The 13,735-nt window shown below is 34.6% G+C and overlaps 1 protein-coding gene across 42 annotated transcripts in view; it reads right to left on the bottom strand.

Moving 5' to 3' along the window:
* The window catches only part of LOC144318572 (uncharacterized), a 63,398-nt gene that overhangs the window by 19,892 nt on the left and 29,771 nt on the right, over positions 1–13,735 (bottom strand). For 19 of the 42 annotated variants that reach the window (XR_013384582.1, XR_013384579.1, XR_013384577.1 and 16 more), the window contains 3 exons: positions 12,351–12,394; positions 11,550–11,679; positions 5,680–5,786 (listed from right to left, as the gene is read on the bottom strand). Coding sequence is in view for 6 of the 42 variants with exons in the window: in XM_077905657.1 (XP_077761783.1) it covers positions 5,757–5,786; positions 12,351–12,394 (74 nt within the window). In the remaining 36 variants the exon portion in view is untranslated. Of the gene's footprint in view, positions 1–3,257; positions 3,446–5,679; positions 5,787–11,549; positions 11,680–12,350; positions 12,395–13,735 lie in introns of all 42 variants that reach the window. The other 23 variants (XR_013384583.1, XR_013384581.1, XR_013384598.1 and 20 more) reach the window with 7 other exon arrangements.

Genomic DNA, 13,735 nt, shown 5'->3' with positions numbered 1-13,735 from the left:
ACTGAAAAGATTCAGGATTCTATTTACGTAAGCTGTTTCATAAGGGAGAAGCATATATACTGTTTTTTTTAGAATGATGTATGCCTTCACCGTTGTGTATTTGTAGAAAAAACGTTCACAGTCCACGCGGTGTATTTTAATGTTTTTCTACCCAGAAGAAAGGTTAAAGACAAGTGAAACTCAATGAGCCCCTAACAGAGAATACTCCCAAACAGGCCTTGAAAAATGTATGCAGATTTCAACAGTTCACTTGGAATTTAAGAAGCCTGATACCTAGTTGAAAACTCTGTGTGTGATTTTTCAGGCCTGACCAGAGACTAGTACAGAGACTGTCCTAGCCGGCTTCCTGGGGGAAAGCTGTGCATCCTCACTCCAGACCTGGTGCAGAGCCAGCACATTAGAGTCTCTTAGAAAGTCACCATCAAGGACACAGGCCCTTCGATGAATTTGCATATCCACATATTTGCACTCTTTGCCTGTGCACTTTCGTTCCTATATCTCATTATCTGGGACCTTAGGAGGTAGGGGGAAGAGAGGAAATACTGAAGACCTTTCTCCTCTCTGATCTAGTACTCGGTACTTTCACTCTCTAAGCCTCTCCTACCTCCTTATCCCCAGGCCCCAGGGTCCATAAAACTGCAGGAGTCTTTTGTTCAGAATTCCCTGGGCATCTGCTGATCCACCGGACCCTCACCTGTGTACTAGTTCATGTTCACGGGGATGGGAGAGATGGAACAGGGCAAGTAGGCACCACCTCTGGTTTTAGCTTTTGTTTGTGCAATCACAGTAAGTTATTAAAGGTTTCATTGTTACTTTCATTTCGGATTTGCTGCTTTGACCAGCTACTTGAACACTTGAGAATTCAGGTCTTCCCAGCTCAGCTTAGCTCCTCACAAATTTATGTTTTTCAGAGGTTTTTAAAAGTATTTATTTCGTTTTTTTTTTTTAAGATTTTATTTATGTATTCATGAAAGACACACAGAAAGAGAGAGGTAGAGACACAGGCAGAGGGAGAAGCAGGCTCCCTGCAGGGAGCCCAATGAGGGACTCCATCCCAGATCCTGGGATCACGACCTGGGCCAAAGGCATCCCTAAAAACTCTTTCTAAAAGTCACTGGTGTAAGAATTCTGTTTTCATTGACCAGATATTTATAGAGCACACCCTATGGCCTGCACTCTGCTAAAGTGATCGACCCCAAAACAGAAGAAGCCAATGTCCCTATTTGGGAATCAGAAAAGCCAGTTTCCCTACTTGGAAAAGTGGAGAAAAGACCTCACAAATGAAGAGATGCTTAAAAACCCTGGAGACACTGGGTGGCGCAGCGGTTTGGCGCCTGCCTTTGGCCCAGGGCGCGATCCTGGAGACCCGGGATCGAATCCCATGTCAGGCTCCTGGTGCATGAAGCCTGCTTCTCCCTCTGCCTGTGTCTCTGCCTCTCTCTCTCTGTGTGTGTGACTATCATAAATAAATGAAAAAAAAAATTAAAAAAAACAAACAAACAAAAAAAACACCTGGAGACAGGATCCCTGGGTGGTGCAGCAGTTTGGCGCCTGCCTTTGGCCCAGGGAGCGATCCTGGAGACCCGGGATCGAATCCCACGGCCGGCTCCCGGTGCATGGAGCCTGCTTCTCCCTCTGCCTATGTCTCTGCCCCTCTCTCTCTCTCTGTGTGTGACTATCATAAATAAATAAAAGAAAAAAATTAAAAAAAAAAAAAACCCTGGAGACAATTTTTCCAAGAAAATGTAACAAAGTAAAGTCAGATGAACAGAGAGGGAATACAGTGTTGTTTCGTGATTCAGACCTGGCTACTTCTGCACACAGCATGTTCTGCACGTATGTGAAACAGGCGCTGTCACATGTGGGTAGTAAATAAGTCAGATGCAGTCTTCTGCCCAACGCAGATTTCACCGTCTCCATGGAATGCCTGACTTGTGACTTGAAATATAAAGATCCTCTTTCCACGAATACAAATGTTCTTCACTGCGATTATTTCAGGGAGGTTGTTCTAACTACAATGTGTGTAATTGGTCTTCATTGTATTTAATGTGTCAACATGCTTGATCAAATTAATGCTAGTTGAGCTAAGATAAAGGACCAAAATTACATTCTAGTGAGGAGAAGAGGGCATCTGGATGTAAAGCTAGGTGACTGCAGAAAGCTAGCTTGGATGGAGAGGGGAAAGGAGCCAGCACTTGGCCATTGACATCCGGAGAAAAGTCAGGAAGCAAGCAAGGAAGGATAAGAGGCACACATGGGGAGGAGAGAGAAACCAAAGGTTATTCATTACCGTACAATTTTAATAGTCTCCACACTGTGTGCAGCAAACAACATAGATGCAAAATGCCAGTTGCTACCGGGCTGAAACCTAAAAGCGTCACGGCATGCTTACAGGAGTTCGGTTATTCGGTGTCGAGTTTGCTCTAGTGGTTCCTTACATTCATATGCTGCACATGAACATATAAATATTACATAGACATATATATATATATATATAGTATCTACACACACCTTTACACATAAATATTTAATTATGAAAAGCCATGAGAACCACCCCAAAATAGCAGTGTCATACTAGGGCCTTGTTTTCTTTACTTATAAGGCAAACTCTAATTGATGAGTCACAACCTGCTAGGATTCTCAGACTAATACAATCCAAGAGAGTTTTCTGGAGTTCTGTGTTTGGGTGCTTACATTGCCAACTTCACAACCCCTGTTACGGCTGGTATATCCCAGCTCTTCCAGACGCCCTGTCAAAATAATGAGATGGTGAAAATGCAAAGTGTGCATCTCAACGTTCAAGACCCATGTCTGGCACTTGGACTTTGAATGTGTCACAGAGAGTCTACGTCCAAGGAATGATTTGAGGTTGACAGAAGCCTTTCACCTGCTTACCCATCACAACTTCCAAAGTACAGGTCTACTCTAATGATACACTTAAAGCTTCTAGGTCAAAGAATACAATTTATCTGAATGTGGACTGGGAGTAAATTATCACAATTCACTGAAGGGACAATGTAATTGAAATAACAGTAAGACACAGAGGAGAATTCAGCCATTAATGCAAATTTTTGGAGGTATTACAAATCATAATACCAGACACCAGGTTTTTACTATCTCAGATTCTTACTCTCAAGAAACACATTTCCATATAATCCAAAAATATTTAGATCAATACAGAGCTATTTTTATGCTGGAGAGTACATAACATTTCTTCTTTTACTAAATGGCTAAATATTTCTTGTTTCTTTACTTACTTGTTTCTTAAACAACTTTAACAAAGTCCTCTGTAGTCCACACCGCTGCCTTCTTGAGAAGAATTAAAAATGTCTCTCATGTTGTTCTAGGTGTTTCCTGCACTTGTTCTGAATTATTCCTACTTCTCTTATGATTTTCTTCCAACAAATTACTTCATTCTCTCACATCTTTAGAGCCTATAGAAATACTTACATATAAACATGAGATCTTCCGTCTTTTATAATTGATTTAGGTCTTCCCAAACTTCTTGAGTATAAAATCTATCTACTCTTGGGGCACCTGGGTGGCTCAGTTGGTTAAGCGTCTGACTGTTGATTTCAGCTGAGGTCATGATCTCAGGGTCTTGAGACAGAGCCCCATTTTGGACTCCATGATCAGCGGGGAGTCTGCTCCTGCTTTTCCTCTCCCTCTCTCTACCCCTCCACTCCTCTCAAGTAAGTTTTAAAATTCTTTTTTTTAAGTTTTAAAATTCTTAAAAAAAATATACACACACACACACACACACACACACATATATACTGTTTCTTAGTCTACATCTACTCACTATACTTTCAAAACTGTCCCTTAAAAAACTATATTCCTGGCACTTTTATTGCTTCCTTGATAGTTACCTTGTCATACCTAACATTTTAAAGGATTTCTTAAATTTTTTTTGGCTTTTTCTTGACATAGAATGACATTGCAGGCACATCTCAGTCTTTCAAAAATAATATTTATTTTGCCTTTCCACATCTTCACTAGATTATGTGGAATCTCCAGTCTCTTAGGTTGAATCACTTTATTATTCGTAAGGGACTGAGTCACTGTTACCACGCCAACTTTGACCATGGGAATAAGCCAGTTTATCTGTGCATATTTTTAGAAAAAAATATCCAATCCTGGATCATTTGTGTTCTTTCCAAGTCTTTCCAGGTGATCTTATCATTCATTTGCTCCAAGCATTGGAATATGCTTCTGCTCCCTATCTCTTCCATGCTCTGGTATACTGGCTCACCAGCTCCATTTCAAGCCATACCATTTAGGTTACCAACCTTGATATCCTCACTTAACTCTTATATTGATTATTTTCTCAAGTTTTGTCTCACTCCCAGATCCAGACAAGCCACTCTTCTTCTATAGACTTGGTTTCAAAAACCAAGAATGTTAGATATTTTTGAACACTGAACTTCAGAACAATGATATTTACCACCCTAAATGAAGACCACAAGATCTGTCTGCTTACTTTACAATCGACTAATATGAGGCCTTAAGGAAGTTCTGCGATATTTCTAATAAGTCAGTTGCTAACCTTACTGTGGTTTGCTGCACAAATTGTTTTTCTTGTTGCTTCCAAGATTTTTTCTTTGTGTCTTGCAACAGTTTGTACTGTCTCGTTGAGGATCAGTTATGGTATCCTCTATGATGTTTGCTGATTTTCTTAGTGTTTTTATTTTTCAAATTTAGAAAGTTTTAAGTCATTATTTCTTCAACTATTTTTCTGTACTTCTCTTTCTCTCTTCTCTTCTAGTTTACCCATTATGGGTGTGTTGCCATGCTTCCCGGTGTCCCACTGTACTCTGAGGAACTATCCATCTTCATTTTTTCTCTGTTCTTCAGACTATATAACTGCTTCTGGGCTATTCTCAAGTTTACTCATTACTTCTTCTTCCAGATGAAATCTGCTGTTGAGCTCCTACAGTGATTTTTTTTTTTTTTTACTTTAGGTATTGAACTTTTCAATTTTAGAATTTTCATTTGGTTCTTTTTAACAATTTTTGTCCCTTCTTGATTTCATTGATTTCTTGAGTCACTGCCATCAAACTTTCCTTTAAATCTTAAACATGGTTTTCTTTGAATATATTTAGAGAACTTTGTACTACATTAGTACTCTATTACTTGTACTTTGAACATATTTATAATAGGTGCTTAGGTTTCCTGCTAAGTCTAACATCTTGGCTTCCTCTGAATAGTTTTTTAAAGGCAAACATATTTAGCTTAAAAGTGATTGCAGAGATGACTAAATGAACATACAATTATCTATGTTAAGGACTGAGATACAGGAGTAGAGTGTTTGTGGCGAAATCTTTTTTAAACCATTTTAGGGATTTTTTTTTCTCGGCACATTTTTCTGTATTCAGTTACCTTTTGTGTACCATTAAAAGAATCAGAAGAAAGAAAATCTTTAATCTCCTTCACAAAACTATTCCTATGACTCTTTTACTCTTTTGCCATTCTATGCTGTGAATAGTGCTATAATCAAATATTATACACATTTGTATAAGTCCATAGTTTCTAGACACTTTAATTTAGATCAGGATGACATATAATTGAAAATAAGAAACAAAGTGGAAAAAACACAAAATTGTAATGTGTAGATATATTAAGCCTTTAAATATATTAAAAATAATTAAATATAAGTAATGTTTTTTTTCTGAAACTTACCTTATCTGACACCTTCTCCATAACAATTCAGGAAGTCAGCTCTTCAAATATGCTTCATTACACACTGATGAGCACCATTACATTCCACCCTCTGGTCCACTGCATATCTTCAAATAAAAAAGTTACAGTCTATTCTCAGAATCATTTTTCCCCAAGGCCCAATGTTTTGTTTGTGCCTCAGTTCATCTATTTTTTATGGTAAGTACTCTGCTATGGATTTCTTCATCAATTAACTTCTGACAAGTTAGTCACATAATTTTTTCTCAAACTCTGAATCCAATTAGTGACTATCTCACTTTCAAATTAAAACTCCCTATCACAAAGGTCTTATTATATTTTCATATTTAAGTTTCCTTAACCTCAATTTCTAGATCAGTGGTATAATTGAATAATACTTGAATTTAAGATTATTAAAGCATCCCTTAAAATATATATAAAGAATGCAAATTTAGCTATAGGAATAGACAGGATGGGAGAAATTTCTAAACAATGTGGATTTATTTACTGGCTTAATACATTTGATTATTTTAAATTTAAAAAGAAATTTTGACTCTCCTATTAAGTGCTTATTAAATACTTTGTGTATTTCTTTTCAAGAACTGTTTTCATTAATATACATGTGTATATATGTGTGTTTATGCTTATATGCATAAATTTATATTTATGTAATTGAGAATAAGATGACATATATAGTTTTATATCTTTGCATTTTCATCTGATTATGCCTTCAATATTTTACTTATCATTAAATACTAACCAATATTTGACTTCTACTTACTATGTAACTATTCATTTATGCCGCACATTAGTCAAACATTTCCACATTGTTCACTATTACTTTTATGTTTCCCTTAGAATTTTCATTCACATAAATATCACTCTGATGAACAGCCTCTGAAACAAACCTTAGCTTGCATCTCGGATTATTTCTAGCATTACTTGAGGGGGAAAAGTCTTGAATGGGTAGTTAAGGGCTAAATAAAGATTTCTAATACATAATTCAAATTTGGCCAGGTAATTTTTTATACTCCTGAAAAGTATTATGCAGGGACTCATCCTCTCCTAATTTTCCATGATGTTGGCTTTTGCATAATAAAAAAATAAAAACAACAAAACAGCACTACATACTTTACACTTGGATTAATTCTTGTTTTCTCAAATCAACTCTGTATTCTCCACAGAAAGCATGAGCTCAAGAGGTGAAGAGTAAGAAATTAAAGCTCAGATTATTAGTATTGCTTTCCAAAACGGCATTTAAAATTTTCTATTTATGTTTATATTAGGAAACATCCTTTTTAAATGTCAGTGAGCATGCTTTCCAAATGCGTTTACTTAAGCAACCTTATTAATTTTTCTCATCTCATTTTAATAAAACATATCTAATCAAGATGTTTTATATTTAATCTAAATATTGTATATAAATCAAAATATATTAATCAGGTGCATGCAATCAGAACACTAGAAATTTTAAAGCTACATAACTATTGATTTATTGAGATATGTCAGCCACCAAAAGCAGCAAGTAATGAGATGAGTACAAATAATTTATGTTGAGTAAATTCTAATCATATTTCTTAAAAATTATTGTGTGGGTAAATGAACATGCACTACTATGATGAACTAATCTTTTTAACTAGAACAGCCTCAGATGTATATAAAATATTGAGGCTTTATTTAAAATAATATTTATAGTACTTAGGTAAGAAAACATATTTTAAATATTTTGATATCATTGCCAAAAGGGGAAAAAGAAACGAACTCATCAGGTGAGATTATTTTCATTATCATTCTATTTTGCTGTTATAATGGTAAGAGACATACTAAGTTTAGCATATACCATAAAAGAATACATCCTTTTGACTATATAAAGATCTTTTTTAGATCTTATCTTTTTTTCTTGGGTAGTAATGGGGCATCACTTTGAGGGAGCAATTTTTTTTAAGATCTTATTTATTTATTTGAGAGAGAGATAGGTATTCTGAGCAGGGAGGGAGGGCAGAGGGAGAACCAGATGCCCTGCTGAGCCAAAGGCAGACATCCAACCTATTGAGCCACCCAGGTGCCCGAGGGAGCAATTTCTAACTACAGTCATATACATGTATTTTTAACTATGGCATAATATATATTTGTATATGTTGTATAGACATATACTATGTAATATATCCTTTATACACATATATGTATGATAAATGCATCTATCTCTTTTGAAACTTAAAGTGGCAAAAAAATAGAAAACGTTAATTGAAGGCAAATTATCTTCATTTATAATAGCATCTATTTAAAATCCCTACTTGGGTCCTAAATCGACATTTTAAGTTTGATACTAAATAATATGTTCTTCAGCATAATAATATGAGCAGGTTGAAATTTAATATATTTCCAAGGAAGCATATATAATTCATTCTTATGAATACTTAGTGGGAAAAAAAGATAATTTGTGTAATTATTTAGAAATGAAATCAAAATGAATAGGATTCATATCAAAGCATGCCCATCAATTTTTTACCTTCTTAAATTCATAGTTATGATTTGAGGTGACTAAGGTAGAACTTAAAAGACATATATTCTAGTTTTTAATTTGCAAAACATTACCTGATTTAGAAGATGGGTGATAGTAGTAAGATCATTTGCAAAAATTATAAAATGACTTCAACTAATATTATTGTGCATATGTGTTAAAAGGGAATATATGGAATGAGGATGTAATATGTATCTTTTTATATTTTTTTCTTCAAGGTGAATATAAGACATATCGGAGAAAGACTGATGTGGTAAATGTGCATTATTTTAAGGATCATAAACTTCATTATATTCATTTTCTGCCTCTTCTCAATCAGACATATCTTCTCTGCTATTATGATTAATTGTGCAGAAACACACAAGATTGACAGTGAATTAACCACAGTTGTCGGTTTTTCAGTTACATAAAGAAGAAATCAGACGGTACTTAAACACTTCAACAATATATCAGACAGACAATAAAGCAAAAAGCTTGTGTTAACTACTTTGGTATCAAGTTGATGAGGTAAAATTATTAATTGATGGAATTTTTCAATTATTTGTTAATTACCTTTCCCTTCACTTAATTTGTAATATTTTTAAAAGAATAGTTTTATGATATGGCTGTGTAATCAAATGGCATTAATCTTTTGAGTGTTCATAATAACAATATTAATTTGAAACAGTAAATAAATCTAATAGTATGTCAGGTTTTTGTAGCACCTCCTAGTTTTAAAGACTTTTCATACATTTCATACATGTCAAAGTTCTTCAAATCACTGTGAAATTATGTAAAAAATGCAAATGAAAATAAATGAGACACAAAGATATGTATTTAATTAGGTAGAGTGAGCCTAATAGACACAATGAAAAACTCAGAAAATCTCTAAGATGTGACAACGGACACTGCCTTTCATGAGAAAATACTTCCTTCTAAAAGGTCCTAGGCTATATATACTTTATATGAGATAAATGGGAGAAAAGAAAGAATTAGGTAAAATATGTTACTTTTTGTAATTTTATGTTAAACTGAGTGATAATAATCACAAACAGTATCTTAGAGAAGTGAGTATTTTTTATGAAGTCAATGGTGAAGTCTTTGGTGAAGTCTTTGAAGGAGAGAGGTGCTTGATTTTGAAGTACATATGGTGATTTGCATAAGTAAAGATCAGGGAAGTACTATACCAATAAAAGTAAAAAATAATTAGTGATTACATGAGGAAGTCAGTGAAGGATCTAGGTTGGGACATATGAGCTATGGAGTAGGCAGGAAATATAGATGAGTAGGTGCATAACTGGATTAAAGATGTACTCATCATGCACTACATCTGCTGATGAAAATACCTTTATTTATGTGTAACTGATCTAATCTCCAAGGCCAACTCAGGGGGCAGCTGGGAATACTTAATTTTACTCTAATCCACTAAATGCATGTACTTCAAAGGTTGGCCTAAGTAATGTTTATTCTCTGAGTTGTTTATCTCTCTCTCTGTTGCTCTCCATGGTGATGTGGAATATTGACCTCTATGTCATCCTTATTGACAGCAGAAGAGAAAGAGAACCTCAAAACCTCACAGAGTCCTCATGTTGCCTGATCTCTGATGTGGAGTCACCGGTCTGATCTACTCTGTGAACTAGTAATCTCTAAGACATAAATGGTCTTGATCACAAGCCCTTTGCAGGGGGTTGCTGCTGAATCTGTGAATGGTGGAATCTGTGGCCTTATGTCTTTATGCAGAACTAATGTAATCCATGTCTGACTGGCCCATGTCTGACTTTAGCCATCACCATCTTCTAGCCATTAACCAGCTCTTGCCCATGTCTAGGTAATCACTGTTTCCAGTCCCCTAGCTTAGGCTTTTTCATTCAATCCTTGTTTTAACCTGCCCTCATGCACTTCTGGGGATTTTAATTTCTGCTATTTTCTGTATTATTAATTGGAAGCATTTGAGAATTTTTCCCAAATTTGGGTCTAATTCAAGCCAAAGGAGAATTTTATGGTGACTCCGGAAAATGATTTAATAGTTGTCTTCACTCTACATAATTATCTTACCCTGCCAAATTAACTTTGAGATAACTATGAAGAAGCTATTCCAAATTACTATTAAGGGGATCCCTGGGTGGCGCAGCGGTTTAGCGCCTGCCTTTAGCCCAGCGCGCGATCCTGGAGACCCAGGATTGAATCCCACATCGGGCTCCCGGTGCGTGGAGCCTGCTTCTCCCTCTGCCTATGTCTCTGCCCCCCTCTCTCTCTCTCTCTCTCTCTCTCTGTGACTATCATGAATAAATAAAAATTAAAAAAATAAAATAAACTTAAAAAAAAACAGATTACTATTAAGAATGAGATGCTATTTCTTCATAGATTTAGATTACATTGATGCAAAAATCTCAGGTCCTCTGTGTTTCGTTCATTTCACTTAAAACTTTCTTTCAACCAAACCAAGAGAGTGGAGAGAAGAAATACACAGATCAATCTGCCTTTCTAGTTCTCTTTTTTCTCAAAAGTTCCTTGGGACAGAAAGGACACAGTAACTCCGTCGTAATTCCCGTATTTTGGGGGACTTTCTTACATAAATTTCATGTTAGGTCATTAAATTTGACCCTAACATATTAGTCACAATTAGTAATTTTAGTCCATTTTTCAGGTAAGAACTTTAAAGATTATGTCTTGCTTCAAAGTTCTCTGTATAATGTTAGTGTTGAGTCGATAACCACTTTTTTTTTTCTAACTATAGTTTTATGCTGTAATAATTTTTTGAAAGATGGTTGACATACAATGTTAAATTAGTTTCAGGTGTATAAAATAGTGATTCTACAAATCTGTAAGTTATGCCATGCTCACAAGATTATCTATCACCTATCCCTATACAATTCTATTAAAATATATGGAGCATGTTCAAGTCAAGTCTAATAAGTATCTTATATTACACTTTGTTTTCTCAGTTGTGTTTCTCTTTGTTTTCATCAAGTTTATTTCTTCAGATGAACTTTAGAATCATGTTAGTCAATTTCCAAAAATTGATGAATGGCTAGTGATTGGAATATTATTAAATCTACTCATTATTTTGGGAAAAAATAAAAGGTTTATGATTTAGAATAAAAGAAATGTTTATGTCTTGCTGTATTCAAGTATTTTTCTATGTCTTTCTAAAGTTTTGTAGTTTTTTCTTACCTAGAAAAAATGTTTGCTTTTTCCTACAGAGGTTTTTATTTCATTCCCACTTAATAGTTCTCCTGGCTTCTCTCTCTTTCCATTTCTGTCTCCTTGATTCTAAAGCAGGTAGACTTCTTGAATTAATGGCAGAAATGTATACACAGAATGTAGAAGATGAAAACATAATGATATATTTAAAATATTATTCCAGGGATACCTGGGTGGCTCAGCAGTTGACTGTCTGCCTTCGGCTCGGGACAAGATCCTGGAGTGTGGATAGAGTCCCATATCGGGCTCCTTGCAGGGAGTCTGCCTCTCCCTCTGCCTGTGTCTCTGCCTCTCTCTGTCTCTCATGAAAAAATAAATAAAATTATATTAAAAATATCATTCCAGTTGCAAGATATTACTGTTAGGTTAAAGTAAGTGAAAGACATGCAGGATGTCTTATTATTCCCTACAACTTCATGTGAACCTACAATGATCTTCAAATAAGCCATCTCAATTGACACAGAAAAAGCATTTAACAAAATTCAACATCTTTCCATAATAAAAACACTCAACAGACAAGGAATAGAAGACTAGGTCCATATAATAAAAGCTATACATGAAAAGCCCACAACTAACATCCTTCTTAATGTTGACGAACTGAAAGTTTTTATATAAGACAAGAATATGGCGAGGATGTCACTGTCACCACTTCTATTCAATATATTACTAACAGTTCTGCCAGAGGAATTTGGCAAGGAAAATAAATAAAAGGTATCCAAATTGGAAAGAAAAAAAAATACAATTATCTCTGTTTGCAGATGATGAGATCTTTATATAAAAAACCATAAAGATGCCTCCAAAAATAAAAAGCTGTCAGAACAAATGAATTCAGCAAAGTAGCAGGATTCAAAATTAACGCACAAAAACTGGTTGCATTTCTATATACCAATAATAAATAATTTGAAAAAGTAATTAAGGAAACTACTCAATGCAGAATAGTTCCAAAAAGAATAAATACTTGGGAACTTACCAAGGATGTAGAAGACTTGTACAGTGAAAAACAACACAAAATTGCTGAAAGAAATTAAAGGCACAAATAAATGGAAACATATCTCACGTTCATAGAATGGATTCAATATTTCTAAGATATCAATATGACTTAAAGCAATCTTCAGATTCAGTACAACTCCTATTAAAATCCCAATGATGATTTCAGCAGAAATAAAATACTCCATTATAAAATTCATATGGAATCTCAAGTTGACTCTGCATGGCCTAAACTATCTTGGAGAAAAACAAACCCACCCTTACTGATTTCAAAACTTACTACAAAGCTACAGTAACCAAAACAGTGTGATACTGGTTTTAACAGAGACCAACACCACAGAACAGAGCACCCAGCAAATAAACTCTCACATAGTCAAATGAGTTTTGACAAGGATGCCAAGACCACTCAATGAAGGAAGGACCATTTTTTTCAATAAAAAATGCTGGAAAAACTGGATATCCACACACATGAGGATAAAGTATGACTCTTACCTAATGGCATCTACAAAAATAAACTCCAAGCAGGTCAAAGACCTAAATGGGAGACCTAAAATAAACTCTTAGAAGAAAATAGAGGGCAAAATTTCATAATATTGGTATTGGCAATGCTTTCTTAGATATGACATAAAAGGCACAGGTATCAAAATAATAATCGGATAGACAGAACTTTATGAATTTTTTTCTTAAAAATTGTGCATCAAAAGACACTATAAAATATAAAGGCAGACCACACAATAGTGGAAAATGTTTGCAAATCATATATTTGGTAAAGGATTAATATCCATATATATATAGTTGTAGTTATTTATATATATATAAGAAATATAAATAAGAATATATATATGTATATATATATAACTACAAAATCTCAACAACAGAAAAACAAAAACAAACCCAGAAACATCCTATTAAAAAATGGGCAATGGAATTGAATAGAAATTTCTTTAAAGAAGGCTTACAAAAGGACAATAAGCACAACAATAAGATGTTCAACATCACCAATATTAAGGAAATGCACATCAAAACTAGAATGAGATTATCACCTCACACCCATTAGGATGGTTCCTGTCAAAAAAGAAAAAAAAGAGAACAAATGTTGGTGAGGGTGTGTAGAAATTGAAACCCTTGTGCACTGTTGTTAGGAGGTAAAATGATATAGCCACTGTGGAAAACAGTATGGCCTCAAAAATAAAAAATGCAATATTTATATGATTCAGCAATTCCATGTTAGAGTATATACCCAATAGAATGTAAAACAAGATTTCAAAGAGATATTAATATACTCATGCTTATAGCAGCATTATTCACAATAGCTAAAATGTAAAGCGACCGAAGGGTCCATTGTTGGATGAATCTATAAGAAAATGC

Source organism: Canis aureus, chromosome 8 (assembly GCF_053574225.1).
Source record: "Canis aureus isolate CA01 chromosome 8, VMU_Caureus_v.1.0, whole genome shotgun sequence".
In the NCBI taxonomy this organism is placed as follows: domain Eukaryota; kingdom Metazoa; phylum Chordata; class Mammalia; order Carnivora; family Canidae; genus Canis; species Canis aureus.
The sequence above is the reverse complement of the archived record's forward strand: the minus strand, read 5'-3'. Positions and strand labels throughout refer to the sequence as shown.